We start from the raw sequence: 27,999 nt of genomic DNA, 5'->3' as shown, positions 1-27,999 counted from the left end.
AGAAAAGAAAGTGAATTGGGAATAAGGGGAAGAATTCATATATTTGAATTGTGGTGCTAGAGAAGAATATTGAAAGTGCCATGGACTGCTAAAAGGCCAGACCGATATGTCTCGGAAGAAGCATGGCCAGCCAGCTCTTTGGAGCCCAGGATGGCGAGACTTCATCTTACGTACTTTGGACATGTTTTCAGGAGAGACCAGTCCCTGGAGAAGGACCCCATGTTTGGTGGAGTGCACGGGCAGGGAAGGAGAAGAAGGCCTCAAGGAGATGGATTGACAGAGTGGACACAACAGAGCGCTCAAGCATAGGAACCACTGAGAGGACGGTGTAGGGCTGTGGAATGTTTCATTCTGCTGGGCACGGGGTGGCTGTGGGCAGAACGGATTCAACAGCACCTATGAACAACAGCAAGGGAGAGTGATGTAGCTGGTTAGTTTCTTCTAAATATGTTGGGAAAGTGGGGGACAGGGCAGGGATGAGTTTCGGGTTTTAAATTCCCACCTCAATGTCAGAGAGGAAATGAGAAAATCTATATAACTGGCAGTAACAGAAGTGCTTATTTCCTATAGTTGTCGAGATGCAATTTCAAAGAACCAACCCCAAGTTTCATCTCCCATTTTGTAAAACTTCATGTTAATGCTAGGGCATCTATCAAGCAGAAAAATTGGGATGAGGACATACAAGCTTGTCAACATTATTGCTACAAAGTAATAGAAACCTTATGAAATAAAACAACAAGATCAAAGCTACTCTTTCTCAGCACCTCCTCCTCCTATGTCTGCAGCTTCTGGAGGCAGCAGTTCCCCCTCGCTACCCTTTCCCTGAAGAAGTCTGTCTGCACGCTCCATGTCCAACGCAGCCAGAAGGCAGCTTGGCATCCTCACGTGATTCAAATCATGCTCTTTTTACAACTCCTCTGAGTTGGGGGGAACAAACAGAAGTTGAAGGGATATGAAGAGAGCTGCAGAGGGAGATGGACTAAGGATCCTCAATGAGATTCTTGTAAGACAACCTTTGCTACCCCGAGCAATGTTATAAAGAGAAAGGAAAAAATATTGGCACAACTTTTCTTAATCAGTGCAATTTTCAACTTTTAAAAGACCCCCCCCCCCATAATAATCCCCACCCACCCACCCATGATCGTTCTCTCTTTTGAAAAAATCTAACAAAATTAACCTTGGGGCTCTCCAAAAACACTTACCATAGACTTCTGAGATTACTTCTTTGCCTCAACTTTCCCTGTCCTAGCAGATCCCCCCAGAAGCCACCTGCGGTAGTTGCTTAATCTGGTGCAAACTTGAGACTATTAAGAGTGAAGGGATGGAGGTTAGCCTGTCAATCAGGTCGTACCTTGATGACCGCATTTGGAGGCACTACGGAGATAAATAGCTCACTGGAGGCCAGGCCCATTCTCTCTATGATGCATTCCTGTTGACAAGCCACATGGAGCCAGAATCCTGGAGCTGGAGGAGCCACGTAGAGACCCACGCCAGTGCTGAGATGCTTCCATCGCCATTGGATCTGCAAGACTTTCCGCCCACTGGCCTGTGATCTTTCTACATTTGGCATCATTGCATGTGCTGTGTGAGTCTGAAGAGGAATTTATAGATTGGTATCAGACATATGAGCTAATAGCAGTCTTATGGACTTGATCTGGACTGGGCTTGGATATTTTCTTAATATACAATTATTCTTTTTATATAAAGCTCTTTCTTATGCCCATGTGAGTGTCCATGAATTTGTCCCCCTAGTCAACCTGGACTAACACACCACCGTTTCAGTTGGAAGGCACCAGGATGACACTGAGACAAGTATGTTACGCAGGGAACTTGTCCCCAACCATCCACGGGTTGCATGGACATGTTCACACCTGTTTGTTTGGAAAAGCCCATGCAGGTATGAAATGGAAACACAGTAGCAATACTATTTTACTTGTCCTCAAATAGGCAGATTCTGATGAGGCTGTGAATATTTAACCCTAAATTCTACCAAGTCTCCTTTGCCATAAAAAGTCCTTCCTTGCTTGTCTGAGGAAGTTGTACAATCCTTACCTATACAACTCGTGAATAGGCTCAGCCTTACAAGAGTTGCTCATTCTATTCAAGACCTATCCCCGATACCTCTCATTACTTCTGGCCCTCACTCCACAGAGCGCAAGGATAAGATCTGCAGGATTTATATGGACAGGCATCTGGGGAACACGTATGGAGCTACAGCCTAAGGATATTTATTTATTAAAAAATCACTTTATTAGGGGCTCATACAACTCTTATCACAATCCATGCATACATCAATTGTGTAAAGCACATTTGTACATTCATTGCCTTCATCATTCTCAAAACATTTGCTCTCCACTTAAGCCCCTGGCATCAGCTCCTCATTATTTCCTCCCCTTCCCGCTCCCCCTCCCTCATGAACCCTTGATTGCCTAAGGATATTTAATTGGATGTGTAGTACTCAGTCTCCTGCACAGCCCCATAACCCCTGTCTGCTAGTATTTACACCTGTGTACGATTCTCTCCCACACTGAATCAAGGTTCATCTATAAGACCAAGAGAATCCAGCAGAAATGATGCTGACAGGGAATGAAACTTTTCAAGGCTAACCATGGTCACCCTTTGAATTCTGCTAGCTCACTGCTGACTAATAATTCATTCTCATGTACCTTCTGCCAGAGTGGCCTTGTAAGTCCGAAGTCCTTGAACGTAGCCACTTTTGTATGTCATAGCCATAAAAACCCCTGTCTGCCACTGAGAGGGGTGGGTGCAGAACTGAATCTGGTCTAAAGCCATGCATGACTTGCTTTCTATATAAACACGTTTGTTACCTCCCTGCAGTGCTTTGTGTCTCTTTCCACAACATTAGCTACCCAAACTATCTAAATGAAGAAGGTCCTCCTTCAGACCTGAATGGCTCTAGGCATTCTAACAGCTCCTCAAGGTGTCGGGGGAGGGGGGGTGCCATAGTAAAGACGGAGCAGTTTGAAACCACCAGGAGAAGGACTTTCTACTCCCTTAAAGAGTTACCGCCTCAGAGACCTCAGGGGCAGTTCTGTCTAGTCCTGTAGGGTCGCTGTCAGTTGAAATGGTCTCGGTGGCCATGAGAAAGATGGAATATTGTACCTTTAAACCAGACAACCATGAGAATACTATTGATTTGTTATTGCTGCTAGCCGTCACTGAGCCTGTTCCGACCCACAACCAACTTAAGCACAACAGAATGAAACACTGCCCAGGCCGGTGCCATTCTCACAATGGTTCCCATGCCTGAGAACACTTTGCATATAAAGAAGTACAGAGACCATGGATGCCTGATTTCCTCCTTTCTTTCTCCGTGGTAAAGGTTTTGCTTGGTCTTGGTCTTGTCATCGAGAGCCCTGGTGGTACAGAGGCTATGCATTGGGCTGCTCGCTCCAAGGTCTGCGCTTCGAAACCACCAGTTGCACCAGAGAAGAAAGTGTAGACTTTCTACTCCTGTAAAGAGTGGCAGTCTCCAAAACCCCCAAGTGCAGTTCAACTGTGCCCTGCACGCTCACCAGGAGTCAACATGGACTCAGTGGCAGAGGGTTTGGTTCTTGATTTTGAGCTTTTCCTGGGCACAGGGTGCCTCTGGTGTGTTTGTCTAAATTGCTCCTGTGGTCTTGCCTCCAAGTACGGCAACACGGTCTGTCTCTACTTAGGCAGTTACAAAACTGCCCCTTAGTGCCCTCAGGAATCTTATGAAAGTGGTGGTGGGGGCCGGGGGGGTGTGAACTGCCAGATTGTAAGAGCCAGTATGAAAGAGTGAACTGGAATGAAAACAGGCGTTTCTAGGTTGATTTCTGCTAGCTCAGTTCCAGTTGCTACATCATTTTTCTGTAACATCTGCATGAGTGGCCTTGTACGTCTGAGGTCATGGCATGTAGCCTGCTTTGTTCACCCCAAAACTTGCCTCCCACTGAGAGGGGCAGAGAATTATATTAGTTTGCTGCCCATCTCATATTTATCTTATATATAGAGAGAGACTTTCCACACACATATGTATATATGGACCTTCCACATATATACCTCCCTAATAAATTATTATTATTTTAGGATTTAGGAATGGATTACTCACTGCTTTTGAGTTCGTTTCAGGAGCAAGAACCATGGGTAATAAAGGGAAAAGTTTAGGCTGCACTGAAGTCATAAGCCAAAATCAAGGCTGCGAGGATTGATGGAAGACCAATTAAAATGTTTCAACAAGCTGATGAAGCACTGAAAGCGCTGACTCTTCTATGCCAGGAAATCTGTGAGATGGTGACTTAGCCAACGGAATGGAAGAGATCCCCATTTGTGCCCATTCTAAAGAAGGTGACCCACCAGAATGCACAATTATAGGACAATATCATTGACAGCCCAGGAAAGGAAATTTTTGCTGTAGATCGATCATCCAACAGTCGCAGCAGTACATTGACAGGGAGCTTCCTGTTTCAGGCTGGATTCAGAAGAGGACCTGGAACAAGGGATATCATGACTGATGCAGGATGAACCTTGACTGAAAGCAGAAAATACCAGGAAGATGTTTATATGTGTTTCAGTAACTATGCAAAGGCATTTGACTGTGTGGATCATAACAAACTATGAATAGCCTTAAGAAGATTGGGGAGAATGAGGGCAACGAATGTACAAATGTGCTTTACACAATTGATGTATATATAGATTGTAATAAGAGTTGTATGAGCCCCTAATAAAATGATTTTTTTAAATAAGGAGAAATGAAGAAAATGTGTGCATAAGCAAATGTGGTGAAGAAAGCTGACAAAAGATATAGCAAAAGATATAGTTATCAAAAGATATAGCACCTGGGGTCTTAAAGACTTGAAGATAAACAAGAGGCTATCTAACTGAGAAGCATCAAAGCCCACATGGAAGAAGCACACCAGCCTGTCTGACCACAAGGTGCAGAAGGGACCAGTTATCAGACATCAAAGAACTAAAAATCATATCAATGGGTGCCCACCTCCCTGATACGATCAATGAAGACAAACGTGTGCATAAGCAAAGGTGGTGAAGAAAGCTGATGGAGCCAAGCTATCAAAAGATATAGCATCTGGGGTCTTAAAGGCTCAAAGATAAACAAGTGGCCATCTAGTTCAGAAGCAACAAAGCCCACATGGAAGAAACACACCAGCCTGTGTGAGCACGAGCTGTCGAAGGGATCAGGTATCAAGCATCAAGGAACAAAAAATCATATCATTGAAAATGTGGGTGAGTGCAGAGTGGAGACTCAAAGCCCATTGGTAGCCAACCGGACACCCCTTACTGAAGGGTGGTGGGGAGGAGATGAGCCAGTCAGGGTGCAGGGTAGCAATGATGAAGCATATAACTTTCCTCTAGTTCTTAAATGCGTCCTCCCCCCACTATCATGATCCCAATTCTACCTTACAAATCTGGCTAGACCAGAGGATGTACATAGGTACAGATAGCAATTGGAAACACAGGGAATCCAGGACAGATGACTCCTTCAGGACCAGTGGTGAGAGTGGTGATGCCTGGAGGGTGGAGAGAATGTGGGATAGAAAGGGGGAACTGATTATAAGAATCTAGGTATAGCCTCCTCCCTGGGGGGATGAACAGCAGAGAAGAAGGCGGGGGGAGATGTCAGACAATGTAACATATGACAAAATAATAACTTATGAATGATGAAGGGTTCATGAGGTAGGGGGAGTGGGGAGGGAGGGGGGAATTGAGCAGCAGATATTAAGGACTCGGGTGGAAGGCAAATGTTTTGAGAATGATGATGGCAACAAATGTACAAATGTGTTTGACACAATGGATATATGTATGGATTATGATAAGAATTGTATGAGCCCCAATAAAATGATTTAACAAAAACAAATTAAAAAAATAAAAATAAAGAAGACTGGGAATTCCGGAACACTTCATTGTGCTCATGCGGAACTGGTACCTGGATCAAGAGGCAGTTGTACAAACAGAACAACAGAATGCTGCACACTCTGTGGTGTGTGACAGTGCTGTATCCTCTCAGCATATGGATTCAATCTGTATGCTAAGCAAAAAGTCTAAGAAGCTGAATTATATGAGAAGAAGGTGGCACCAGGACTGGAGGAAGGCTTATTAACAACCTATGATATGCAGATGACACAAATTTGCCTGCTGAAAGTGAGCAGGACTGGAAACACGTCCACTTGCTGATGGAGATCAAAGGTTATAGCCTTCAGTAGGGATTACAACTCAAGGTAACGAAGACCAAAATCTTCACAATTGGACCAATAGGTAATATTGTGATAAACAGAGAAAAGATCAAAGTTGTCAAGGGTTTTATTTTGCTAGGATCCACAGTCAATGTTCATGGAAACAGCAGCCAAGAAACCAAACAACACTGCATTGGGCAAGTCTGTTGTACACATTCTCTTTAAAGTGTTGAAAAGCAAGAATGTCACTTTGAAGACTAAGGTGTTCCTGGCCCCAACCATTTTCCATTGCTTCATATGCATGTGAAAACTGGACAACCTTTAAGGAAGAGCACAAAAGCACTAATGCATTTGAATTTTGGTCTTGGCAAAGAGTTGTAAAAGTACCATGGACTTCCAGAAGAACAAACACATCTGTGTTGGAAGAAATACAGCCAGAGTGGACCTTAGAAGCAAGGAAGGGGAGAATTTGTCTCATGAAATTTTGGCCAAGTTACCAAGACCAGTCTCTGGAAAAGGACATTGAGCTTGGTAAAGTAGAAGTTTGGAGAAAAAGAGGAACACCATCAAGGACATAGATTGACACAAGGCTGCTGCAGTGGCCTCAAACATAACAACAATTGCGAGGATGGTACAGCTTTGGGCACGCTGTCTTTGCCCATAGGATCATTAAGAGTCAGAGCCAACACAGTGTGCCTAACAACAAGAATGGTAACCTCCTTTACCGTCCCTCTGGGTTGTTTGTTTGTTTCTTTCTTCAGTCTCCTGGTGCCTTCCATATTCGGAAACAAGTTTTGAGCTACGGTCCATGTGCCAGTAGATGCTACGTCATTTTGGAGATTAGGTTTATAAATACACTTCAGCTTTTGCCTGGCGTCTCAAAGACTTGAAGATAACAGCCGTCTAGCTGAGAAGCAACAAATCCCACATGGAAGAAGCATGCCAGCCTGTGTGATCATGAAGTGTTGATGGAATCAGGTATCAGGCATCAAAAACCCAGAACAAAACATCATATCAATGTGAATGAGGGGAGTGCAGAGTGGAGACTCGAAGCCCATCTGTAGACAATTGGGCATCCCCTTACAGAAGGGCCACAGGAAGATACGAGCCAGCCAGGGTGCAGAATAGCAGCAATGAAACATACACGTTTTCTCTAGTTCTTTAATGTTTTCTCCCCCGCCCACTATCATGATCCCAATTTTACCTTACAAATCCAGCTAGACCAGAGCATGTACATGGACACAGATAAAAACTGGAAACACAGGGAATGCAGGACAGATTAAATCCCTCAGGACCAATAATTACAGTAGCAATACCAGGAGGGGGAGGGGAAAGTGGGGGGAGAAAGTGGGGGAACCGATCACAATGATCTACATATAACCCCCTCCCTGGGGGATGGACAACAGAAAAGTGGGTGAAGGGAGACATTGGTCAGTGTAAGGTATGAACAAATAATAATTTATAAATTATCAAGGGTTCATGAGGGAGGAAGCGGGGTCGGGGGGAGGGAAAAATGAGGAGCTGATACCAAGGGATCAAGTAGAAAGAAAAGGTTTTGAAAATGGTAGCAACAAATGTACAGATGTGCTTGACACAATGGATGTATGTATGGATTGTGATAAGAGCCCCAATAAAATGATTTTTTTAAAAGAAAGAAAGTATCTCACAGCTTGTGTCCGGTGCACCTTAGTCCTCACAGTAATAGCCTTGCTTATCAACACTTTAAAAGAGGTCTTGTGCCACAGATTTACTGAGTCTTTTGTTCTCTTGACTGCTGCTTCCATGGGTATTGATTGTCGAGTCAAGCAAGATGAAATCATTGGCTAATTCAATCCTTTATTTTTTTATGATGATGATACCTACTAGTCCAGTTGTGAGGATATTGGTCATTTTTACATTGAGTTGTATTTCATACTGAAGGCTGAAATCCTTGATCTTTACCTAAATCCTTATCATCCAGTGCTTGGTATCATCTCCCCTTTATCCATTTTATCCCCCACTCTGCCCCCTAGGAACATCCATCTGTCTATCTATCTATCTATCTATCTATCTATCTATCTATCTATCTATCTATCTATCTGCCATATCTTACACCATCCAATATATCTAGTCACATAAAATTCTGTTTTTTTAAAAATCATTTTACTGGGGGCTCATACAAGTCTTATTATAGTCCATATATACATCAATTGTGTCAAGCACATTTCTACATTCATTACCCTCATCATTCTCAAAATATTTGCTCTTCACTTAAGCCCTTGCTTTCAGCTCCTCACAGTTCTGTTTTTTTACTCCCTTTGAGTGGGGTTATACAGTCATCAATGCTATCAGCACCCTCTCCCCCCACTCTTTCCCACCCCTTCTCTCTCCCTACCCGCAGGGCTGTAATTCTGATGTTTGGGGTTGAGAGGGGATGTGAGGGCGGGAAGTTAACTACCTTGCTGCCATTGGCTGAGAATGTCTTGGGAAGTGGAGTTAGGTAGCTCAGTATCCATAGCCAAGAGAAGACAGAAGCCCTGCTCCAGATCTCCGGCCTGCTCTGGATCTCCAGCCAGCTGCTACATTCTCTTGATTGTCTGATCTGACTACGGGAGCGCCGAGAGTGAGTGATTCTACCTGGGCCCCATCTTCCTGGGAGTCCTCCCTGTATGGTGTTCTTGATGTCATCCCACATCTCATCTGGTCTTCTGTCATTAGTGTTCAATGCACCAAATCTGTTGAGATGCTCTCAAAATCCCAGTGCGATAGACTCAAAGTCATATTTTGGCTCTCCTGGACATGCTTTAATTTTATTCTGCTTCAACCTGAACTTACATACCCCTTGAAGTTATTCAGAGAATAGTCCGTTACCAAATCTGTGAGAAATAAATTTAGAAGGGACATATTTGAAGAGATACATAGCCTTTTTCCATAGACCAGGAACAACAAAGAGAACTATTGTCATCAAACTGGGGATCTCAGAATTCCATTGGCTCTTGGGGCGGCAGGGACCAACTGGTGGCACTCAACCACCGAAGGCCAGGCAGGTGCGTTCCCTGGGTGGGCAGCAGAGCCAAAGCAACAATCAGAATGGTTCGACCTGCGCAATCATAGGCATTGACTAACTGATCATGGTGAACCTAGAACGGAAAATAGAAGAGCAGCCTATTAAAGTTAGTTTTATAAGCATGAGCAGAAAGGCATATAGGGCTGGTCAACAGAAGACGAATTTTAATCTCTGGAATGAAGAGCTGTGGCCCCTCAAGCCATTCCCTTACTTGAGTGGGTGTCCGCGACCCAGACTCTGTGACTGAAGGGTAGGACACTGCTACAGAGACAAATGTTTACCTGGTCCAGGATCTTCCTCTTGCTGTTGATAGGTGCTGTCATGTTGGTTCCAACTCACAGAAACCCTATGTGCAAGTACAGTAGGACAAAACACTGTCTGGCACGGCTCCTTTCTCACAATCATTACACTTTTTGAGCTCATTCTTGCAGCCACTGTGTCAATCCATCTAGTTGAAGGTCTTCCTAGCTTTCCCTGATCCTCTACTTGACCGAGCATTATGTCCTTTGCCAGGAGCTGGTCCCTGCTGATAACATGTCCAATGAAAGTGAGATGAAGTCTCACTATCCTTATTTCTAAGGAGTATTCTGGCTGTGTTTTTTTCCAAGACAGATTTGTTTGTTCTTCGCTAAACCCACCGTATACTTAATATTCTTTGCTAACACTATAATTCAAAGGCATCTATCATTCTCTTGTCTTCCTTTTTCATTGTCCAGCTTCGGAATATATCAGAAGCAATTGAAAAATACCTTGGCTTGGGTCAGGCTCCCCTTGATCCTCAAAGTGACATCTTTGCTTTGTAACATGTTAGAAAAGTCTTAAGAGTGAATTTGCTCAATGCAAGAGGTATTCTCCTCTTAGACTTCCCTAATGTGACCTACTGTCATTTACCAGTTTGACTATGCACTGGGGACAGAGCAACAGTAATTTTTTTTAGCTTACTGGATGCTGGCTCCGAACTGATACGAATTCCGAGAGACACAACGAGCCACTGTGGCCAGCAGAGATGCAACTTCTGGAGGTTAGGGGATCACTGGAGTTTTGTCTGTTTTCTGAGTCAGTGTGAGTCCATCAGTTCACTGAAAACACCCTACGGCACTTCCTCATAGAAACAGTTTGCTTCCGGTTGGCAGATCCACTACGCTCTCTCCTTTTTAATCGAAGTCAGAGCTTGGCCAATTATGCAACCCAATATCATACTTCTCAAGGACTTAGACCTCATGCCTGTGCTGGAATTTCTAGGGCAAGTTACTATATCTAGTCCCTCCTACTGCTAACAAAGTGTCCATGGGTGATACAAACAGGTGAACTCTCAACCACTAAGCCAAACTGGTTCACTTGACCCCCCAGAGCCACCCCAATGAAAGGCCTCACATCTGCTTCCAAGGGTCACAGCAACTATCAACAATAACGGAGTGACACAGGCTGATTTAAAACGAATTAACCTGTGCATATCATGCTTTCTTCCATTCTTCCCATACTCCGATCATGTAACACAAAATGTTTTAACAGTGTTTGATCTGCTATCTTATCCAACTAGAAGAGAAATAAACATCAGAAAAAGATGGAGAACAGGAGAAAGATGAGGCTGCTGGCTTCCTTGAAGATTTATAAGCTCAGAAGTACTCACTCACGCACTGCCCCCCAGTTGATTCTGACTCAAGTAGGACAGAGTAGGACTGAGCCCGTAGGTCTCCAAGACTGTAAATCTGGACGGGGTAGAAAGCCTCATCATTCTCCCTGGGACGCTCTTTGGAGCAGTTGGGCTCTGAGCTGTAATGTCGCTAGCAGTGCAGTCTGCTGAAGGCCAGTGGGTTTGGGGTTAACTATGGAGAAAGGACTTGGCCTCCCCTTTCTGAGAAGGTGAGCCTATTTTAAATTCAAGGGATCGTGGAGTCGTGTTAGGTGGAAATACGATTTTGCCAAGTTAGTCTTTATTTGGAAGTGAAATAAAATGAAAAGAAGTATTCATGGATGCCAAGTTGGCAATGGGGGTAGGGTAGTGGTGGGTGGTAGTGGGAGGGGGTGGGGGTGGGGAGGTGGAGCGGGGAGGGCCGTGTCAGTGTAGCTAAGCAGGAACTGTATTTCCAGAGTGCTCTTCCCTGTATGCTTCTCACTTCAGGTTAGTTACAGGAGACATGTGTATACTTTGGGGTCTCTGGGAGTACGGTGGCCGTTATTACACTCTGAAGGTCAGGTGCTGTTGCAGGTCATTCCTATTGTCACTAGTCTGCTGGCTCACCTTGATGACAGGGGGTTAGGCTGGGCCTGCAGTTTCTCCAGCTACCACTGGATCGGCTCCTTCTGCTGAGTGCCGGGCCCAGTCCAGTGAAGGGCACTAGCCGAAACACTGTACTAAAGGGAAGCAGTGATCATCAGACGCTGGAGAAAGGGCAGTAGGAGGATTCACTAAAGTCATAGATTTTCATAGGACATTTAATGTTTGACTATATATATATATATATATATATATATATATCCAGAAAAAAGATCTTAAAGCTGAGTGAACAAAACCAGAAAAATCCTGTAGTGCCTCTCTTTGTTTACCTACCAAGGAAGTTTGACTCTGGTTTACTAAACTCTCCTTGGAGGAGCTTTGACCGTGTAGTGGGCAACAAGCTAACCTATCACAAAGTTCGCATTTGAAACCCACCAGGGTCCATGGGAGAAGGATGAGCCTTTCTGCTTTAGCAAAGATGTACAGCCTTGTCATCCCAAAGGAGAGTTCTACTCGGTCTGATAGGGTTGCTATGAATCGGAATAGACTGATGGCAATGAGCCTGGCTTTTGGGTTGAAGATTTCCATGAGGAGCTCTGGTGACCCAAATGAAAACTGCATCCCAGGAGAAAAACAGCTTAGTCTGCTTGTGTATAGATTTGCAGCCTTGGAAGCTCTCTGGGGAAATTCTACTCTGTCCTACAGTGTCACTAGGAGTCAGAATCACCTTGAAACAAGGTGGTTTTTTTTTTTATATGTTATCCAAACAAAACCATGATATTTTCAGATCAATCGAATCTGGTGAAATTCTTCCAAATTTATTGAACAGTCTATTGACATCACTTCACTTTAGTTCATACTTGTAAGTGCAAGGGTTAAAACTTTTGCGAATGAATGTTAGAAACTATTGTGTATGTAGATTATTTGTGATAAAGTAACAGACTGGCTTTTCTGTTTTAAGAGTTCCTATTGCACATTTACTTTGAATATGTTCTCCCGTAGCCTGATGGGAGATATAGACATGTCTGTTTAATGTTAATGGATGGTATTTAGAAAAACACCAACTCTGTTAGACGTTGGGGCACAGAATTCTGCAGTATTTCTAATTGGCAACACCTAAATAGTGTGTCTAGCATTATCCTTTATTTTTTCATAAGTAATTACTATATATATGATTCAGACGGTCAGAGGATCAATGAAAAAGAGGAAGACTCTCAACCAGTAGCTTAGTGAGCTCACAAGCAGTGCGGTGTTTCCTTGTTGCACACAGGGTCTTGAGGGCACCTGACTACAATAACTATATACTAGCCCTCACTTAAATGAAAAGAACAAAAGGCCTGGCGTCAAGGAGAAATGCCTGAAGGTGAAGGTGAAGGGACAATGAGGACGGGTCACAGGCACCAGTCAGCGCTCCAGAGCCCAGTCTGGAACGCGCGCCTGCGCAGTACGATTCCTCCTGCGCACAAGCCGGGCCGGAAGAGCTGGGGCGAGCGGGGGCGGGGGCAAGGGTTGCTAGGAGAACGCACTGACGTAGCGGCCTCGGCGCGCTTCTCCACCAATGGGCGTCGCGTGCCCGCGGTCGACGCGCGGCGTGCGTCACGCTGACGCCGCGCGAAGGGCACAGATCTGAGGGCTGAGAGGACATCCTGCCTCTGTGAGCCGCAGCCTTGCCTGAGGAGCGGACGCGGGTTCGCCATCTTAGGCCGTGAGTGTGACCCGGCCTTGCCCCGGTGGGTGCGGGGAGCGGAGCGCGGGGTCCCTGTGGGCCCAGCCTTGGCCGTAGGCCCGCTCGGGCGCCGCCTGCTTTGGGGAGGCGCCGTGACCTCCTCAAGGACGCGGGGGCGGGAAGGAGAAGGCCCCGGCCGGGGTCCCCGGGCGCCGCTGACATTGCGCAGCGTGCCCGACCCCTCGCCCTTTCCTCTGCGCGCCCCTCCGCCTTCCTTTAGGGAGATGTTCTCGTCCGTGGCGCACCTGGCGCGGGCTAACCCCTTCCACGCGCCGCACCTGCAGCTGGTGCAGGACGGCCCCGCGGAGCCCCGCAGCAGCCCCGCCGGGCCCCCCGGCCCGCCCCGCCGCACCCGCACCCTGGCAGCCGCCGCTGTAGAAGGTGAGGTCCGAGGCCGCCGCAGGCAGCGTCTCCGCCGGGCCGGCCCGCCTGCCTGGAAGGCCTGGGCCGGCGGGAGCACGGGGGAGGACGCGTCCGGGCGGCCGCGCCGCAGGACGGCTCCCCGTTGTCTGTCCGCCCGAGGCTGGCACCCCTGTCCGCTCCCGGCCGGGTGTCCGAACCTTGGCCCGCCCTCAAGGGCGTGGAAGGGCCTGGGCCCAGCGTCAGCCGTGACCTCCACGCCCTCGAGGGACCGCCGAGAGCCCGCCTGGTCAGCAGGCCAACAATTGAGAAAAGGCTCCTTCCCAACGAGCGATCCGTCGCAGACTTGGCGCTAACGCCCCCAGTTCTGACCTGAAGTCTCCCCCAAGTGTGATGTTAGTTAACAGCAGATAAGGGCTCTTAGGATTTTCCATGCTATTGGAAACGTGGGGTGGCTACAGAAAGACACCGGCGCACCCATTCTTTGGGTCTTTGCTCGGGGGTTCGTGGTGGTTGGGCCCAGCTTTAATGTAATTGTGTGTTTTTAGATCCCAGTGCAGTGTTACGTACAGAAACATTTGTAAACCGAATTGTAGAAGTCATGAGAGCGGCATCTACATTGGGCCCGTAAACCCTAAAGGTGGTCTTTCTTGGTTTTGTTTTTTTTCCATTCACGTGTTTCTGTTCTGTCTTTAGTATGAGCTAAAACATCCTTATACTGTCATCCACCCTTCAATTTAAGGTGTTCAAGCTAACACCATATGTGAGATTATTCCGTGCATTCGACTACAGAAATGTTTTTTTTTTTGTCCCATTTGAGTGGGACAAACTACTTACCAACAGTGTTAACATATAGCATTAGGTTCATATGTAATGTTTCCCACCCCCAAAGACAAGATCAGAGTTAGAAAGATACTGATATTAGAGGGAATACCTTTTTCCCCTTGTTTTCAATGAGCTATTCCATTTAATTTCAAAACCAACTTATGGAGTGGAAGGCCATCATAAATCAGGAGTTGCCTCTATCTAGTTTTATGGTGTAGGAATTCTGTGGGGAGAGTTAGCTAGTGCTGGGATTAACTTTGAACCTGTTTATAATCTATTTACATGCTATGGTGCTCTTTCTGAGTTTGATTTGTATACTCTGAAGTGGTTAATAATTTGAGGTTTGATTTTAATTGTAAAAGCCATTAATGCAAAAACACTTTCTTAAAACTAGCACTGTTAAATAACAGCATCATAGATACAGAATCCTTTCATATTATTTAAATGATTGTTTTGATTTGAGCAGTAAATTGCTTCATATTCCCATTAGATTAATTATTTGACTTAATGCTTGAAGGAGTCCAAGGCTGCTCAGCTGTGATAATATTTCAGGGTGTGTGTGTGGGGGGGAAGCTTTCTCTCATCCGTCCCCATGACCTTAGTCATTTTAAGGAAAAACTTACTGGATTTTTCCCCCCAATCAAACAGAGCAGTATAGCTGTGACTATGGATCTGGCAGATTCTTTATCCTTTGTGGAATTGGAGGAATTATTAGTTGTGGCACAACGCATACAGCACTGGTTCCTCTTGATCTGGTTAAATGCAGGATGCAGGTTTGTTTTGCATGTCAGACTAAAGTATATTCTTGAAGCATGGCTGTTAGGATGTAGTCATCTACTAACAAGCTGTGTTGAAACCTAACAATCCAGGAGGTAAGTTGATGGCCAGTAATATGAGGTTTACTTTAAAATGCATGGTGTGTCTTGTCTTCACTACAGAATACAGTTGTGAATATGGCTCCATGAAGTTTTATGCATTGTGTGGCTTTGGTGGGGTCTTGAGTTGTGGGCTGACACACACTGCTGTGGTTCCTCTGGATTTAGTGAAATGCCGAATGCAGGTTTGTATTGAGATGACACCATTACATTTTTACTGTCTCTTCATGTGTGGCTTAATGCCAAGTACAGTCAAGTGTTTTTCCAATGTCCATGAAGCATTCAGTGAGGGTAGACTTAATTACTGGGATATGTAAATCACATACAGGCAGACAGACCCCTGGGTACGAACTTGTTAAGTTCCTAAGTTTGCCTTTAAGGCAATTTGTATGTAAGTTCAGACAGTTATATACAGTTCCTATTTGAAGTCAGTCGGATGCTTGCCTTAGAATATAGTATACGTTTCTTTGCCTAAAAAAGGATTAAAGAAACCATCCCAGATACACTAGAATATTTTTAACACGAGAATCTTAATTTTGCTTTGCATCCCCCAATCAATATTATAAACTGTTTACCTTGAGTTCTGTGTCACGGGGGTTGGCAACATAACATGTGGCTTGTGACTGTACTCGAAGGGCTTCGAAAAGACTTTGAGGACTTAACTGGTTCTATAAATTGTAGTAGGAGGGCAAACGACCTTTTTGATATGTGGGTAGATTGTTCTCTCACTCTAGGGGTAAATGGCTCTTTTGTGAGTGGCTTGCTTCTGGCCAGAATTTCCCTTTAATGGCTATTGATACTTAATGCCAGAAGTCATCATTTCAGGATGGGTAATTTAGTTTTTGTGTGTTTGTATGAAGTAGCTGTCTTAACCCACTGATAAGACTAAGGTTCCATCCATTGTGGGAATTTTAAAAACACTTTTGATAACTTAGGAAAATTTTGTGCTCATAGCCACTTACAAATTTATTTAAAGTCAGTTGTTTTTACTGAATACCTTTTGATTAGAATTATTGAAACAAAAATAATCAAACATCAACAATTTATTTATTCCAAACAGGATTAGAAGTCTTCTTACCTAAAAGAGAAAGGAAGGTGAAATATTAAGAGGGAGAGGAAGGTGATGTATACCAGCCTTTCTAGTACTGGTGGAGATAGTGAGATGATTTTTTCCCCCATTAGTTGATATAATGGATATAAACATACTTTGTCTAAAATTTCTTGTGCATGTTTTTTGAAGTGAACTTAAGTTAGGACAGATTCTCTTTGTTTTGTAATTTTTAAATGTATTTAGTTTGGCTGTCTTATAATTATAACACTTAAGAGTGATCTGCATAATAGATTCTCATATATTAGGAATATTTGTCTTTAAGTAGTCACTTTAAGACAACTTCTTTTTCTAAGTAGAGTTGAATAATCTCTTTAAGGATCCATTTGACTCTTCAGTGCTTCTCCAGGATTTGAAGCTAGACCTTAGTGTACAAACAGTTCCCCTTTTCAGGGATAGTCACAGGTAAACTTGCATTTACCTTTTGTAGTTAACTGAAGTTTATGTTTGAAATAAAAGGGAAAATAATTGATTCCTACCAAATTAAATATTTATGGGAAGTGTTAGCTTTCTTATATATTAATGATTTTTTTCCTTTTAAATATAGGTGGACCCCCAAAAATACAAGGGCATATTTAATGGATTCTCAGTTACACTTAAAGAGGATGGTGTTCGAGGCTTGGCTAAAGGATGGGCTCCGACTTTCATTGGCTACTCCATGCAGGGACTTTGCAAGTTTGGCTTTTATGAAGTTTTCAAAGTACTGTATAGCAATATGCTTGGAGAGGTATGTAATTCAATTTGAAGTGGGAAGTCTTGGGCATTAAACAAATTTTTAAATGCCCCCAAAGTATTAGAATGTTGTCTGATCCACCTTAAGAACTCAATGAATGATCTCATCCAGGGTGAACAAAATGCCTCAACTCATGAGGTTGTTTTATTATCAGAGGCAAAGTGAGAACATTTTTCATTTGGTTTCTGTACTCTTTTAAATCTTTGAAAATAAGTTAAATTTTAAGGTTTTTAAAAAGAGGGGGCTATGTATGACATTCCTTTATGTGGTTCTGTGCTAAGTATACTTTATTAAAGACCGAAAAAGTTCACATGGTAGTTATGATGGAGATAGTATATATTCCATTCCATTTGTGTTATCTATGGACCCAGTAATAAATATACTTATAAAGTTTGTCTGAATCTTATCACTTAAAGTCAACTTGAAAACAGCCACTGCGAAAGCAAATGACGTTGCTCTTACTGTTTTTCATTTTAGGAGAACTCCTATCTGTGGCGCACATCTCTGTATTTGGCTTCCTCTGCCAGTGCTGAATTCTTTGCTGACATAGCTCTGGCTCCCATGGAAGCTGCTAAGGTTCGAATTCAGACCCAGCCTGGTTATGCCAACACTTTGAGGGATGCGGCCCCCAAAATGTTTAAAGAAGAAGGCTTATATGCGTAAGTGACTTACTTGCTGAAATTGCGTTATAACAATCTTTTATTGCAGGAACGTCATGTTTTTCAGTAGCAGTAAGTTCACCAGATTTTTTCATCATTGTTTCATGTCTGGTTTCCCTGCATAGAATGTAAGTTCCCTGAGAATAAGGATCTTTATTATGTTTACTAACATATTTCAAGCTACATGGGGCCTGGCCCACAGTGTTTAATAGGTTGTTTTATATATGAGACGCATCCAAATCCTGACATGAGTATACGAAGGCTACAAAAAAAGTTGGTGGAAAATAGTTAGAAAACATAATGAGACAGCTGCCGCCGCCAAGGACAAGATGGCGACGACTGTCACCCTGCCCCTATGTAGCCCCTACACGAAGTACTCCAGCATGATCAACCAGGCCACGCCCTACAGCTACCCAGTGCCCCTCCGCGACGACGGGAACATGCCGGATGTGCCATGCGTGCCAAGCCACCCTCAGGACCCGCAGGGCCCCAGCCTGGAGTGGCTGAAGAAACTGAACGCCGGTGCGGCTGGGCCCAATAAAGACCTGGAAACAAACAAAAAAAACAAACAAAAAACATAGTGAGCTTTTTGATGTGACACCGCTCCTCCCCCCCAGTAGATCTAGAGGTGGCTATAAATCCTATTTAGATACAATTAGAGATAAATCATAATGCATTGAGTAAATTTGTTGAGCCCCCAGATAAACGGGGTCTTTAGTTTCCTTTTTATTTATTTATTTATTTTTTAGTTTCCTTTTTAAAGGTAAAGAGCCATTTAGCAATCTACAAATGACTTTGTAGCCTGTGCTTCAAAAAATATTTGACGTAAACATTTACTTGTAACTTTTGGAGGATTGGTTAGAATGCATTTGATCTATGTAATATGCTAAGAATTTACACCTATCAGGACACAACATGCTTCCTTAGATCCACCTTTGTGGATGTTAATTTTGAACTGAGTTCTACTTGTAAGCTTTGTGTTTCTTGTAGTTCCAGTCAAAAAAACATCCGGCAACTTTTTTGGTTGTATAGTCAAAGGTGCTTGAGTCATTGGCATGTGAGAGAACTATACCTGCATGTTAGTCTTTTGTTCTGATAGAAAATGACATGCAGTTATGCTGCCATTTTTTTGCTATCAGGACTTGACTTGTGTGCGGACACTTGTGTTAATATGGATGAAAATTTGTGTTAGATGGATCTATACAGCTGTGTAAGATGAAGTCTCCTGGTTTCCTAGATTCTACAAGGGGGTTGCTCCTCTCTGGATGAGACAGATCCCATACACCATGATGAAGTTTGCCTGCTTTGAGCGGACTGTTGAAGCATTATACAAGTTTGTGGTTCCCAAGCCCCGAAGTGAATGTTCGAAGGGAGAACAACTTGTTGTAACATTTGTGGCTGGTTATATAGGTATGAGAACACACTTAGCTCTGAAATACGGACACAGAATTCTTTCTATTATTGACTTCTTATTGGAGGAAGATTTCAGTGCAGTATTTATCTTACCATAACATTGCATGTGCCATTTGAATTTCATACTTGCTAAAAGGATTGTTTTATAGCTTGCTTGTCCTTCTTAGTTTTGGGAATATATTTATCTCTACAACCACCAAATCTTTCTTTTAAATTTTTTTCTGACTTTACACCATCTGGATGTTTCTTCTTTCTCTCCCTCTCTTAAACCGCTTGGCCATCCTGGCACATTTTTCTCTCGCTCTCTTAATGACTTTAGTAGTTTTCTAGAACAGATTTAATGTAAGAAGAAAGTCGTGACTAGTTTGAATATGAATACTTTTTTTGAATATGAATACTCTTAAGGGATCTTCTGTTGCTTTTTTTTAAGCAATTTATTGGGGCTCATACAATTCTTATCACAATTCATACATATACATACATCAATTGTATAATGCACATCTGTACAGTCTTTGCCCTAATTCTGTTGCTTTTTAAAAGAGAATTTTATTACATAAAAACTATGGAAAAAGTTGTTGGCTGCAGTTTGGATAAGGGGTATCTTTGAACTTGAGCTCATACTGGATCCTGTTTCTCTTGCAGCTGGCGTCTTTTGTGCAATTGTCTCCCACCCTGCGGATTCTGTGGTGTCTGTGTTGAATAAGGAGAAAGGTAGCACAGCTTCTCAGGTCCTCATGAGACTTGGATTTAAAGGTAGGATATATCTTTTTTCTTTAAAGAAAAACACTTGAATAGGTATATTGTGTGTGTTTTTCACTCCCATTTCATATTTCAACCAGGTGTATGGAAGGGACTATTTGCCCGTATCATCATGATTGGAACTCTGACTGCTCTACAGTGGTTCATCTATGACTCCGTTAAGGTCTACTTCAGACTCCCTCGTCCTCCTCCACCTGAGATGCCAGAGTCTCTGAAGAAGAAGCTTGGGTTAACTCAGTAGTTGATCAAACAAAAGTGGACTGAATCTGTTGGCTGATCAGTGTTGAAGAAAGTCAAAAGGAACTTTTATATATTTGACATTGTAGAAATGTCTATTCCTGATACAATCACTGGTAGCTTGCTTGCCTAAGGCAAGAGTTTCAAATTTACTGTTGAAATAAACCCAACTGTTAATGATCTGTTTGTGGCTTGATAATTTGGAAATTTAGTTAAAGATTTTCTTTTAAACTGAATTTATAGAGAGGATTAAATAAAACTTAAAGAGATAAAAAGTATAGTAACCACTGTGGATAGAATGTTCTGATCGATCCCCTTTTTTTAATCATTAGGGGATCATACAACTCTTCACAATCCATACATACATCAATTATGTAAAGCACAGTTGTACAATCATTGCCCTCATTTTCAAAACATTTGCTCTCCACTTAGCCCCTGGCATCAGCTCATTTTTCCCTTTTCTCCCTCTCTTCCTCCCTCCCTCATGAACCCTTGATAATTGACAAATTATTTTGTCATATCTTATACTGTCTGATGGCTCCCTTCACCCACTTTTCTGTTGTCTGTACCCCAGGGAGGAGATTATATGTAGATCCTTGTAATCAGTTCCCCCTTTCCACTCTCACGTTGGACTTGAAGGGATCATCCGCCCCAGATTCCCTTTATTTCCAGTTCTTATCTGTACCAGTGTACATCTGGTCTAGCCAGATTTGTCAGGTGAATTGGGATCATGATAGTTGGGGGGTGGATGAGAAAGCATTTAGGAATTAGAGGAAAGTTGTATGTTTAATCGTTGCTACAACGTGACTGGTTCCTCCCTGAGACGGGAATGTCCCTAGACGGGGATGTCCAATTGCCTACAGATGAGCTTTCAGTCTCTGCTCCGCACTCCTCATTCACAATGATACAATTTTTTTTTTCTGATTATGCCTGATACCTGATGCCTTCAACACTTCGTAATCGCACAGGCGAGTGTGCTTCTTCCATGTGGGCTTTGTTGCTTTTGAGCTAAATGATCGCTTGTTTACCTTTAAGCCTTTAAGACCCCAGATGCTGTATCTTGATAGCCGGGCACATCAGCTTTCTTCACATTTACTTAAGCACCCGCTTTGTATTTAGCAAAGGTAAGCACCATGGAATGCCAGTTTAATAGAACAAAGTATTCTTCCATTGAGGGAGTACTTGAGTGGAGGCCTAATGTCCATCTGCTACCTTAATACTAAACCTATACATATATGCACATAGATCTATTTCCCCATCATATATAAATATATTTACATATGTACATGCGTGTATTTAGACCTCTATAAATGCCCTTTGCCTCCTCCTAAGCTCTTTCCTTTATTTCTTTTTACTTTTCTCTTGTCCTGCTATTGTGTTCAGCCTTCATTTGGGTTTCAGTAATTCCTCTCAGTTACATTACTTTTTTTTTTTTAATCAGGAGAGTGCGAATTGGTGACACCCTACTAGGCCTCCTACACCCTCCTCACCACTGATTTGGATCACTTGTTCCATTGTCCCTGGGTTAACACTTCCTTTCCCCCCACCTCCACCTCTCCCATGTCCCTGGAACTGTCTGTCCAGTTTTCTCCAGATTGTTCATTTAGCCTATCTTATTTAGACAGACTTGCGGAGATAATATGCACAAAACAAGACAGCGAAGCCAAGCAACCAAATAAGCAATGACAATAAAACACAAGAAAGAAAAGCTTGTAGTTAGTTCAAGGACTGTTGGCTTTTAGGAGTGTTTGCCAGTGAAGTCTGTAGGGGCGCCAAGCCCTGGCCCCAAAGTCTATTTTTGGTATTCCCTGGGGACTTTGTTTTCAATTTCCCTTGCTGTTCACTTCCATGTGCTTAATGTTTTGCCTCGGTGTGGTGGGATCAGATCGGGCGGAATTCCCACACTTGTGTCTCCAGTGTTGTCCCCTGTAGGGCTATGGGTCAATGAGGGATGTCCTCTCAGTGGAGCTGGTCATGTGGGCCTCTGGATTGGCTGCTGTGAGCGGGAATATTGTCCTCAGGGCTTGGTGGGCCAGGATGGGTGTGCTCCACGCTCTCTTCCTCCCCATCATTTGCTCCCATGTGCTCTGATCAGACATGTCCCTCTCCCAGAACTGCAGATTCAGTGCTGTCCTCTGAAATAAATTCTGGGGGGAGGGGCAGGTGTCCACGTAGTTGGAATTGGGGCCGGCCCCTCAGACCTCCACTGGTTCCCTACTCCATGCTGGCATGTTGCATTCACCTCTTGGAGCACTGGGTTGAAATCTGGTCCCTCTTTCCCTGTGGAGATATAAACAATACCCTCCCCTTAGGTGGGTTAGTGTCCTCCTTTTTAGTTGGCTACCATATGTACCCCTGGATTTGGTCCTGTCCCTGCCATACTATCTGGTCCTCACTCCAGGAATGTCTGTATGCAGTAGCTTTTTCCCTATGCCCCTTCTACATTTTTTTTTTTAAAGCTTACCTCAGACTCATGTTGTACTTGTCCTTTTGTGCTTGGCTTACTTCGCTTAACATGATATCCTCCCGTTCTTCCCTTGCAGCGATGTGCTTCATACGTTCACTGCTTCTTAGCAATGCGTAGTACTTCATTGTATGTATGTACCCGTTTTTTAATCCACTCGTCAGTTGATGGAAATGTGGATTGTTTCCAACTCCTTGCAATTGTGAACTGTGCTGCAATGAACATCGGAGCACAGATGTCTGGCCTTGGTTTGTTTCTTGCCTCTTCTGGGTATATGCCCAGTAGGGGGATTGCTGGGTTGTATGTTAGCTCCATTTCCATAGTGGTCGTACATACAGTCCCACCAGCAGTGGATGAGAGTTCCTGGCTTCCCACAGCCCCTCCAACATTTGTTGCTTTCTGATTTTTTGAATTGGGCTATTCTTGAGGGTCTTAGGAGGTACCTTGTTTTAATTTGCATTTCTCTTATGGCTAAAGATCGGGAACATTTCCCTCATGTTTATTGGCCATTTGGATTTCTGCCCCTGTGAAACTTCTGTTCAGGTCCTTTGTCCACCTCCTCTGGGCAATTAGTTTTTTTTCTTTTTGGAAGCTATCAGAGTATTGTAGTTTTTAGTAATAAGGCCTTTGTCTGATATATCATTGCTAAAGATGTTTTCCCAGTCCGTGGACTCTCTTATTACTCTCTTGAATTCTTTCGATGTCCACAGGTGTTTGATCAATCCCTTTTTATAAATGAGCACATCTCAAGTTTTGTCACTAGAGTTAATATATTTTTAGGAGCCGGTTCTAATTTTTAAAATACTCAATTTTCATTAGATTTAAATATGGGAAACTCACTTTTGCATCATAGTCCTTTTTTAATATCAATGAGTTTATTACTAATCATATTGTCATGGGCTGTGCTTTGAGGAAGCCCTGGATTACATGTATCTGAGGCAGCTATTTTGCATTCTTTTCAGGATCCTGAAACACCAATATGACTACACATTTGATTGGACAATGTTAAAGCAGAAAGCGCAGCAGGGCAGCCTCTTCTAGTAGGCAGGGTCAGCAGGCCCAAACCCCCACAGGCAAGCAGTCTGACAAAACCAAGAGTAACGAGTAATGTGAAAGGTTTCTAAACATGAATTGAACAGAAGAAACAAGCAGAGCAGATGATTGGAGCTCCCCAAATACAAAAATTTTAGTTTATATGTACACTAGCCAGTGGTTGTGGACGACCATTTACTTGGTGTAAAAGAACTTAATTTCAGTATCAGCTTGCTCTGGGCTGCACTGATGATGCCATGTCCGGAGTTACTGCCACTGTAAATGTTAATATTAACTGAGTGAACATGGTGTCCAGTTTTCAAGTGGAAAAGTTAACAGTTGACACAAATTAGTGGAGAAATTGTGCTTATGCCTTCCCCCCCCTTAAAACCTTTTATTTTGAACAAAAGATAATACCTTGCTGTGAGTTTCTGAGATTAACTTTAGGAGTAGAAAGCCCCATTTTTCTCTCAAGGAGCAGCTGATGGTTTCAAACTGCCGGCCTTGCAGTTAGCATTCCAATGCATACCCACTTTGCCACCAAGGTTTCTTCCAGTTGGGGTTGAAAAGCCCTCTGTAAAGTATGCACACACAACTTCAAAAAATGTTAAAGGAATATAAAGTCATCCAAGATTTGTTTCTGTAACTCTCCTGGCAGTTTGTGTACAGAATAGAACTACTCAGAGTTATCAAGGTTGTGATCTTTTGGGAAGAATATGTCTTCACAGGTGCCTTTGGATGGGTTTGAACCAACCTTTGGGTTAGTACCTTATTAATTTCATTACTACTTGACCTTGTTTAATGTTCAGACCCTACTTTACCAGTGCTGCAGGGAGAAAGGAAGGTTGTGGGTGCTAATAGGCTAAAATGTTAGAGTAGTCGTTTTCTCAGCATAAGCACTGGTGGCTAAGGTAATTAACATCACTAGTGTATATTAATCTATAATATACAATCTATATTATTCTAAATATAATATTCAATCTATAATATTCTAAAGATTAAGTCTGATGATCGCATAACCTCTTTTCAAGTGTGTATTCCCTTTATGTTTACCTTGTTCCTCAGGTACAGGGTGAATTGTGTCCATACAAAATAAATGAAGTCCTAACCCCCCAAACCTACGAATGAGCCCATCTGTGTCCTCGTGCTAGTTCACTTGAGATCACCCTAGAGTAGGTAGATCTAATGCAGTATGAATGGTCTACCTATTAAGAAAACCTTTGGATTTGTCATTCTAGTTTGGCTCCCAGATGTGAATTTGCATTTCCACCCTAGGAATACTGAATCAATTGAATTTCAACAAGATCAGGTAGATTTGGATTTAGTATACTTACTGCCATTGAGTCAATGCCAAGGCAGTGGGACCAGCATCACCACCAACCCCTTACCCGATGGGTTTCCAAGATTATAACTAAGGGAGTGGAAAGTCACCCCATCTTTCTCCCTCGGAGGGGTTGGTGGTTTGGAACTGCTGACCATGCAGATTGCAGCTCAATGTGTAACCACTACACTACTAGGACTCCTGATTTAGTATATGTAAGGTTAAAAAAAAAACAACCCTAAAATCCTCAGCAGTCTTAACTGGAATGAACTGGTTCACAGCTCTGGTAAAGACATGGTGAAAATGGCCATGTGAGGATAAAGGCAGGTGTAGAAATTGGTTGCAGCTCTAATAACCCAAGCAGGCCCTAGACTAGAGGTACCAAAAGTGGGAGAGGCAGCAAAGGATCAACAATGGGCCTCCTAGCACATAGGCAGGATCCAGCCTCCAGAGTTGTGAGACAATTTCTGTGATTAGTTATGGTACCCTTAGAAAACACATGGTCTATTTTCAAATTGTATGCTTGGATCATGATTCAAATAATGTTTGTTTACTTGAGGGTAGAGGTCTTTCTTCCCCTGTGGATACCAAGGAATTTCATTGAGGGTAGTGGTGGTAGTTTTAGATTTCGTTCATGTGTGAAAGAGCTTATAAACGTGATGTGTTAAGAACTGATGACACTTTTGGCTGGTGAATACTCCCTTTTATGCAGATTTGGTTAATGGCAGGAGTCCTATTTTTAAGAAAATTATCTTGTCATGGTTAGAATTGGAAGTTGTTAGGTGCCATCAAATTGGCTCCAACTCACAGCAACCCTGCGCACAACAAATGAAAGCCTACTGAGGCAGCCACTGTTGATCCCACTTGTCAAGGGTCTTCCTCTCTTTTGCTACCCCTCCTCTTCATGAAACATGATGCTCTTCTCTAGGGACTCGTTTCTCCTGACAATATGTCCACAGCATTTAAGATGAAGTCTCGCCATCCTTGCCTCGAAGGAGCACTCTGGCCTTACTTCTTCCAAGAGATTGGTTTGTCCTTTTAGCAGTCTGTAGCACTTTCAATCTTCTCCTGTACCACAATTCACATGCATCTACTATGGTCTTCTTTATTTAATGTCCAACTTTCACATGCATATGATGCAAAGGAGAATACAACGACTTGGGTCAGGTGTACCTTAGTACTCAAAGGAAAATCCCTCTTTTTCAATACTCTTAAAAGAGGTCTTGTGAAGAAGATTGACCTAGTGAAATATGTCTTTTGATCTCTTTACTGCTGCTTCGATGAGCACTGATTGTGGACCCAAGTAAGGCAAAATCTTTTGACAGCTTCAACCATCTGTCCTTTAACATGATGTTCCCTATTGGTCCAGTTGTGAGGATGTTGGTCTTCCTTGCATTGAGTTGTCATCCACACTGAAGGCTGCGATCCTTGATCTTCATCAGCAAGTGCTTCACGTCCTCTCAGCAAGCAAGGTGTGTCATCTGCAGATCACAGGTTGTTCATAAGCCTCCCTCCAATACTGAAGCCACATTCTTCTTCATATAACCCAGCTTCTCTGAGCATACAGATTGAATAAGATGAGAAGATACCTTTCCTGATGCACACCTTTCCTGATTCTAAACTGCAATGTTCTCTTGTTCTGGTTGCACAACTGCCTCTTGGTCCATCTATAGGTTGTGAAAGAGCACAATGAAATTCTCCACGCAGTGAAATGCCTTTGCAGTCAAGGAAACACATGTAAACATCTTTTTCTTATTTTCTGCTTTCAGCCAAGATCCATTCTACATAGGCAATGATATTCCTTGTTCCAAGTCCTCTTCTGAATCCGGTCTGAATTTCTGATAGCTCTTTGTCAATGTACTGCTGTAACCATTGTTGGATGATCTTCCAAAAAATTTTAAATGCATGTGATATTAATGACATTGTTTTATAATTTGTACATTCTATTGGTCAGCATTCTTTGGAATGGGTACAAAACAGATCTCTTCCAGTCAGTTGGCCAAGCTTCTGTCTTGCAAATTTCTTGGCATAGGTAAGTGCTTCCAGGGGGGCTTCATCAACTTTTTGAAACATTTCAATTGGTAGTCCGTCAATTCCTGGAACCTAGATTTTGGCTAATGCTTTCAGGGTAGCCTGGACTTCTTTCTTCATTACTATTGGTTCTTGCTCATGTTATCTCTTGAAATGGTGGACTGTCAACTAGTTATTTTTCGTACAATGACTATATTCTTTCCATCATCTATTGATACTTCCTGCATCATTTAATATTTTTCCCACAGAACCATTTAATATTGCTACTTGAGGCTTGGTGTTTTGTTTAAGACATTCTTAAAAGTGTTCTTCATTTTTGATTTTCTGATTTTTAAGTCTTTGTGCATTTCATTATAATATTTTGCCTTCTTGGGCTGCCCTCTGAAATTTTTTGTTCAGCTCCATAAAATCTTTTTTGAGTAACTAACTGTGCCTCTGGATAATCTTCATTCTATTTTAAGTTGGGGCTAATGCTGTGTGATTTTTTTTAAGGTTATTAGATTGTACTTTAAAAAGAATTGACATAAACTGCATATATTTAAATTTACTAATTGACTATTTGCCACGTGTATATTTGAGGCAGCTTCAAAAGTTTTCTGGAAAAATTCCATTAATATTTAATCCCATTTATCCATGAACTTTTTTGAAGCCTTTTTGTGTGGATGAAACAAACATCACAATTAGACAATAAACATTTCCATTAGCCTCAAGTTTCTTTATGCCAGTTTGTAATCTGGACCTCCTTGCATGACTATAGCCAGGTAACCAGGGATCTATTGTCACGAACAACCAGTTTGTATTTTTTCTGGAGTTCTATATAATTGGAATTTCTAGTGTTACTGAAAATGTTAGAACCGCCTTTTCTAGTTGACTGCAGCTGGTTGAATCATCACTACACAAGAATTGTGGTGCTCTAAGACAGTCTCATCCTGAGGATTGACAAGCTACCTGCCATCCACGGACTTCCACATCCTACAACCTCATTTCCCCATTTTAGGTAAGTTCCTGACCCTATT

General features: G+C 42.8%; 1 protein-coding gene, 1 non-coding gene and 1 pseudogene across 3 annotated transcripts; all 3 read left to right on the top strand.

Annotated features, from left to right (window-relative positions):
• Window positions 1-13,020: 13,020 nt before the first annotated feature.
• On the top strand, window positions 13,021-20,317 carry SLC25A3 (solute carrier family 25 member 3). 2 transcript variants are annotated; one of them, XM_075551136.1, is made up of 8 exons: window positions 13,021-13,145; window positions 13,387-13,547; window positions 15,290-15,411; window positions 16,882-17,061; window positions 17,545-17,726; window positions 18,964-19,136; window positions 19,782-19,892; window positions 19,979-20,317. In XM_075551136.1, the coding sequence occupies exons 2-8, from the start codon at window positions 13,391-13,393 to the stop codon at window positions 20,137-20,139; spliced, it is 1,086 nt and encodes a 361-aa protein (XP_075407251.1). In that variant the 5' UTR covers window positions 13,021-13,145; window positions 13,387-13,390; the 3' UTR covers window positions 20,140-20,317. The 2 variants fall into 2 exon arrangements, with proteins under 2 accessions (XP_075407251.1, XP_075407252.1); XM_075551137.1 differs by lacking the exon at window positions 15,290-15,411 and adding an exon at window positions 15,000-15,124.
• Window positions 17,733-18,956, top strand: LOC142449863 (NADH dehydrogenase [ubiquinone] 1 alpha subcomplex subunit 3 pseudogene; annotated as a pseudogene).
• On the top strand, window positions 18,639-18,888 carry LOC142452274 (small nucleolar RNA SNORA53). The gene has a single exon (XR_012785294.1). It is a non-coding gene; the product is annotated as a small nucleolar RNA SNORA53 (small nucleolar RNA).
• Window positions 20,318-27,999: the final 7,682 nt, after the last annotated feature.

Source organism: Tenrec ecaudatus, chromosome 6, assembly GCF_050624435.1.
Source record: "Tenrec ecaudatus isolate mTenEca1 chromosome 6, mTenEca1.hap1, whole genome shotgun sequence".
Lineage (NCBI taxonomy): Eukaryota > Metazoa > Chordata > Mammalia > Afrosoricida > Tenrecidae > Tenrec > Tenrec ecaudatus.
Note: the sequence above shows the minus strand (reverse complement) of the source record. Positions and strands in the feature narration are given on the sequence as shown.

What these genes read in the sequence shown, in the direction of transcription:
- SLC25A3 (XM_075551137.1), top strand. Translation starts at nt 13,391, where the DNA reads ATGTTCTCGTCCGTGGCGCACCTGGCGCGGGCTAACCCCTTCCACGCG. An exon ending in TGGTTAAATGCAGGATGCAG is followed by an intron (nt 15,125 to 16,881) that starts GTTTGTTTTGCA and finishes TTTTAAATATAG; the next exon opens with GTGGACCCCCAAAAATACAA. An exon ending in ATTTGTGGCTGGTTATATAG is followed by an intron (nt 19,137 to 19,781) that starts GTATGAGAACAC and finishes TTTCTCTTGCAG; the next exon opens with CTGGCGTCTTTTGTGCAATT.